General features: G+C 44.5%; 1 protein-coding gene across 1 annotated transcript; it reads right to left on the bottom strand.

Annotated features, from left to right (window-relative positions):
* Positions 1–1512: 1512 nt before the first annotated feature.
* Positions 1513–1896, bottom strand: LOC100771210 (PRELI domain containing protein 3B-like; the record flags this gene model as incomplete). Its single annotated transcript, XM_035452997.1, has 1 exon — positions 1513–1896. A coding segment is annotated over one exon (384 nt), but the record flags the coding sequence as incomplete, so codon positions are not given.
* Positions 1897–5456: the final 3560 nt, after the last annotated feature.

Genomic DNA, 5456 nt, shown 5'->3' with positions numbered 1-5456 from the left:
GTACATGAGCTGGAGTTTGAGGCAATTTTTCGCTATCCAGTGGTGGGTATAGGGTGCCCAACTCAGGTACACGGCAAGAGTTCTCACTCTTAATCACTGAGCTCTCTATCCACTCCATCTCTTTAATGTTCTTTAGTCACCTCTGTTGCATGATTTTTGGTCAAAAGCATGAAATCTGAGTTTTATCTCAGGCCCTAGTTGTTGACACAGCTCTATGAACTGCGGGAACATTTGTGATTGCTATCAAGCAGGGAGCTTTCTGGAAAAGAACAAAGAAATACCGTTGTTCCCTCCCTTTGGGAATTTCATCCCATGGACCTGTCAATCACCTGGATAGGAAAATACTCCCCGGGAAAGGCTGTGGGATCCAGACACTTTAGGAAGTGGCATAAAGCTGGCTCAGCACAGTAGTCTGTCTAGCCATTGTTCATTTTCTTCCTTGAGAATGTGTCTCCCTCAACGTTCCCTGAGGCCACCATCATTTCTCACCCTATGAGTGCTTCACATTACTCTGTAATAAACCTTACATGTTTCCTACACTAAGCTGTGAGTGTCTTATCTGAATTCCTTCCACCGAGATCACAAGAACAAGGCAGCCCAGGGGAACGAAGATTGAGATCCTTAAACACAGTTTCCTCTTATGTCTCTGCATTTGATAGCCTGCTCTGATTCACTTTGCACATTCAGTACTTTTCCATTTGTGTCTTCATAATGGAAACCTAATGAACATCCTTTCAATACTGCTATTCAGTGACCCTAGAGCAGCTGTGATGAAGTTCTATAAAGGTCCTCATTGTTGGTCACCCTCCCCACCAGGTATAAATGAACCTTAAGTTGGCTTTGTCAATGACTGTTTCTCAAAACTGCTAGCATCCAAAGACAACAGTTGGAAAAAATCCCGTGCCTTACCTATGTACCTGTCAGTCCCATTCTGAAAAGTCCCTGGGCCTTCCAAATCCAAACACTGGTTCCCAAGAGGGCAAGTTATTTTATACAAATTAATGGCATTTGAAATTATACAGTTTCTCTTTTTAAAGTGAGTTCCTCAGGCAGGTGGGCAGGTGCCCTCACAGCAGCGGGCAACTGTGTGGACTTGAGGGCAGTCGGCCTTTCTTCTGGTTGGTCCACACCCAGATACTGTTCCAGTCCCTGACAGGCTCTAAGATTCTACCTAAGGAGACTTGAGGTCAACATCAATTAAACAACAAACAAACCCGTGTATTGTTCATGCTAACACAAGACTCTCCAGTCAGCTCCCTCAAGCCCTTCCACCTCAGACAATCACTTTGATTTAGAAACTCTCCATCTTTTGTTTTGATCAAAAGTCACAGCCTTACCCCAGATCATTAAAAAAATAATGATAATGATAATAATGATGATAATAATAATAATAACAATAATAATAAACTCTACCTAAAATAGCCGTATCTTTTAAATAACAAATAAATATGATGTCAGCTTGGAGAGTCCCGGGGGCCCTGTAGCTAGCTGCACACCCATCTCCACTGTCATTCATTTTTCCACCAAAGCTGCCGCGGCTGCCATCGGCATCCGTAGGCTTCCTCTTGCTGATGCTGCCAAGTCTTCAATCTCGGCATTCAGTTTATGGATCACCCATTCCATTGCTTCCCAGCCTTTGTTAGGGTTGGAAGATATGGTGCTTGCCATGAGTCCTTCAAGGTAGCTGCTGAGGCTGACCCCTTTCACGGTGATGATGGCTTCCTGGGTCAGGACAGTTTTCTCTGGGTCCTGGGGGTGCGGCTTGTAAGTGATCCTCTCCTCTACAGAGACCATATTTGTAAATGAGATGTTGGTGGGCTTGAGCTCCATTGTCTTCTTTACCAGGTCGACTACAGAGTGCTCTTGCACATACGTTTTCGTTCTCGCGGTACCAATAAGTCAAAGACGTGCTCCGAAGTCCAGATCTTCATGGTGCCAGCCTCTGCCCAGTGTCCCGCGGTGTCCCGGGACCACGAGGCACACAAGTTCACCGGCCCCGCCCTGGCCTGGCCTGGCCGGCCGGCCTCGCAGCCTTTCTTATCCATTTTTAAGTACTTCTTTGCCCCCTCCAAATGTTTCCCCCATTTAATTTTCCTACTATATGTTACTGTCACTATTCACGCAGCAGCCCTAAAATGTACAGTCATCCCTGACATCCTTCACTATAGCCAGCAGGTTCACAGGGTAAGTTGCTCCACCCCTTTAAAGTCAGGGTGTTGCCCTGTGTAGTAGCACCCACCTTTAATCCCTGTACCTGGGGGTCAGAGGCAGGCAGATCTCCCAGTCTGAGGCCAGCAGTATACATAGCAAGTTCCTGAACAGCCAGAGCTACATAGTGAAATCCTGTCTCAAAAAAAACCCTAAATAAATAAATAAAACCAGTGTCTTACTTCACCTAGGCTTACCTCCAATTTGTTATGTAACTTAGCATTCCTAAACTTCTTTTAGAACTTTTTTTATTACATTTATTTATTTATTGGGGGAGGACGAACATCGCCATGGCATATATGTGGAGGTCAAAGGACAATTTAATGAGTTGGTTTTCTCCTTCCACCATGTGGAGCCTGGGAGTTGAGCTCAAGTCATCAGGCTTGGTGGCAAGCACTCCATTGGCTGAGCCACCTTGCTGGACCTATCCTTGAAATACTGAATGTCCCATCTCAACTTTCCAATGCTATAGGATTACAGATCTGTAATGTTTCTGCAGGTCTGGGGCATGCATGCTAGCATTCCACCAGCTGTGCGACATCCTCAGGCCTGTCCTTGCTTCTTAATGCCTCCTTTGTCTTCTCTTCATTTCCTTTTCAACCACTCAAAGCAAGATCTTCATTTTATCTGTTGAAATATACTCCTGTTTTCCTGCCTCAGTTTCTTTTGTTCTGTCACATTTGGGTCACTTTCGAGAACACTGCATAAAAATCCTCATCCACTGTTGGGACCAGGATCCTGTCCTGACTTACTCTATATTGTATAAAACGGCTTTTTTGAGGCCGTGCCTTGCTCGCAGAGACTTATTGTTTGTTTGTTTGTTTTTCGAGACAGGGTTTCTCTGTGTAGCTTTGGAGCCTATCCTGGCACTCACTCTGGAGACCAGGCTGGCCTCAAACTCACAGAGATCCACCTGCCTCTGCCTCCCGAGTGCTGAGATTAAAGGTGTGCACCACCAACGCTCGGCCAAGACTTTTTTTTTACTATTTAAAAATTTCATACATTCATATAATGTGTTTCTGTCCCTTTAATTCCTCCTCTACCTTCTTTTTTGGTTTTTCAACACAGGGATCCTCTGTAACTTAGGAGCCTATCCTGGAACTCACTTTGCAGAACAGCGATCCACCTGTCTCTGCCTCCCAAGTGTTGGGATTAAAGGCTTGAGCCACCACCACCTGGCTTTCTGTCTCCTTCTCCTCCTCCTTTTTCTTCTTCTTCTTCCTCTTTGTCTCTCCCTCCCTTCCTCCCCCACCCCTGTCCCTGTCTCTCCAGACCCAGAGTCCACTTAGTGCTGCCTGTTGATATATGGGTGTGGGACCATCTTCTGGAATATGGGCAGTCTCAGCACACATGCACTCTCGAGTATAAATGCACGCGTGTGCGCACACACGCGGGCACACACACACACACACACACACACACACACACACACACACACACACAAACAAACACAACAAAACTAAAATATTTTAATATAGGGTTTTAAGTGCAGGAAAAGAGAAAGAGAGGCACTCCAGAAGAAAGACAGACTCCAAAGCAAAGGTATAGACTTCTCTGAGAGAGAGCTATGCTGTCTCTATAATTGTCACAAGCAGGATTTGGATAGGTTTTGATGTTATCTTCAAAAAGTTGCTAAGGAATGTAAGCAGGATCACAGAGTGGTTCCTGGGGTCTACTGTTGAAAAGACCACAGGGATTTGAGAAGATGGGATAGCTACACTGTAAACAAAGTCTTTCTTGGGATTCCCAAAAATGTCCAGAAAAAGGAGTGAGACTCTTCCAAGGGTGTATACACCCCCAAGGTTGTATATACCTCCCAATGTCATATACGCCTCCCAAGGTTACATAAATCTTCCAAGGTTGTATGTGATGGGGGAGGTCCTTCTGTGTCTATGTTTGTCTTATTGTTGATAAATAAAGCACTGTTGGCCAATAGAGAAGCAAGTTAGGTGGGACTAGGAGAGAAGCAGGATTCTGGGAAATGTAGTAAAGAGAGTCGCCATGTGATCACCAGGAAGAGAGGACACATAAGGCCGGCGTCCTTGGTAAGATAAGTCCTTATAAAATATATAGATTAGTAGTTATGGTTGATAATTAAGACTGAGCTAGCATATAAGAAATCCTAGTCATTGGCCAGCAGCATTGTTACTAATATATTAGTATATATTAGTGGGTTGTGTGGTGGCAGAAGATGGCAGCTGGCAGAAAGAATTATCGTTACACATATGGCACCTTCCAAGGTCATATACACCTCCCAAGGTTATATATAATCAGTCCATGAGCCTAGGTCATAGGTATTTTGACATGAAATATCTATATATGAAGGGAATATGTCTACTCTGTTAACAACTTTCACAGAAAATGTTAATTGTGTTATGCTGCAATGTTTGTTTCTCAGCCAATGGCAAACTTCCACCACACTCTGGCTGAATGGGTTCTTTCCCTTCCCATGTCCCCATGATTTTCCTTGCCTTTCTTTCCTATCTCCTGTTAAAAAATGAACAGATATCAAGGACTACCTTTTACAGTGTTTAATTCCAGACTGCTGGGGGTGGTACCTAGAATCTGTAAGTGTTGCCCTAAACCTGAAGGAGAGTCCATCATTGACTTACCTGGCTCCAAGCTGCCTTTCAGACATCCTTCCTAAGTGTTCTCTCTTGCAGTGGCTTTGAAGGAACAGCAGTGTAAGCAGCAACAGGCTTGATTGATAAAAGCCTTGTGACAAGAGTCAAAATTAACCCCAGGCAGCAATGGCTTCCCTGTAGATTTTGTTAGGGCTGTTGGCAGTGGTGGTGACTTTTGAGACAGGATCTTACTGTACGTTCCATGCTGACCTCAAATCTCCATCTTCCTGCCTCAGCCACCATGTACTGCTGCAGCAATTTTCTTGTTGACAAGTCTCTGTATGGCTAGTCCTGGGTAACAACCATCAAAAGTGTAACTTGTATTGGCTATTTTCCTGTTGCTGTGATGAAATAGCATGACCAAAAGTGTTGATGTAAATTTTCTGTCCCAGCTAGTCCCACAACCCTTGAACCCCAAATAAACACACAGATGCTACATTAATTATAAAGTGTTAGCTGGTGTCAAGGGCTTATTGGCTAGCTCTGTCTTAGTTACTAACCTATTTCTATCAATTTATGTATTGCCACCAGGCTGTGGCTTCCCTGGTAATGCCCCGGCATGTTGTTACACCTTTGGCAGCATGGCAACTCTGTGTGGCTGGCTCACTCTGCCTACTTTTCCCA

The sequence above is a fragment of the Cricetulus griseus genome, assembly GCF_003668045.3.
Source record: "Cricetulus griseus strain 17A/GY chromosome 1 unlocalized genomic scaffold, alternate assembly CriGri-PICRH-1.0 chr1_1, whole genome shotgun sequence".
Classification (NCBI taxonomy): Eukaryota; Metazoa; Chordata; class Mammalia; order Rodentia; family Cricetidae; genus Cricetulus; species Cricetulus griseus.
The sequence above is the reverse complement of the archived record's forward strand: the minus strand, read 5'-3'. Positions and strand labels throughout refer to the sequence as shown.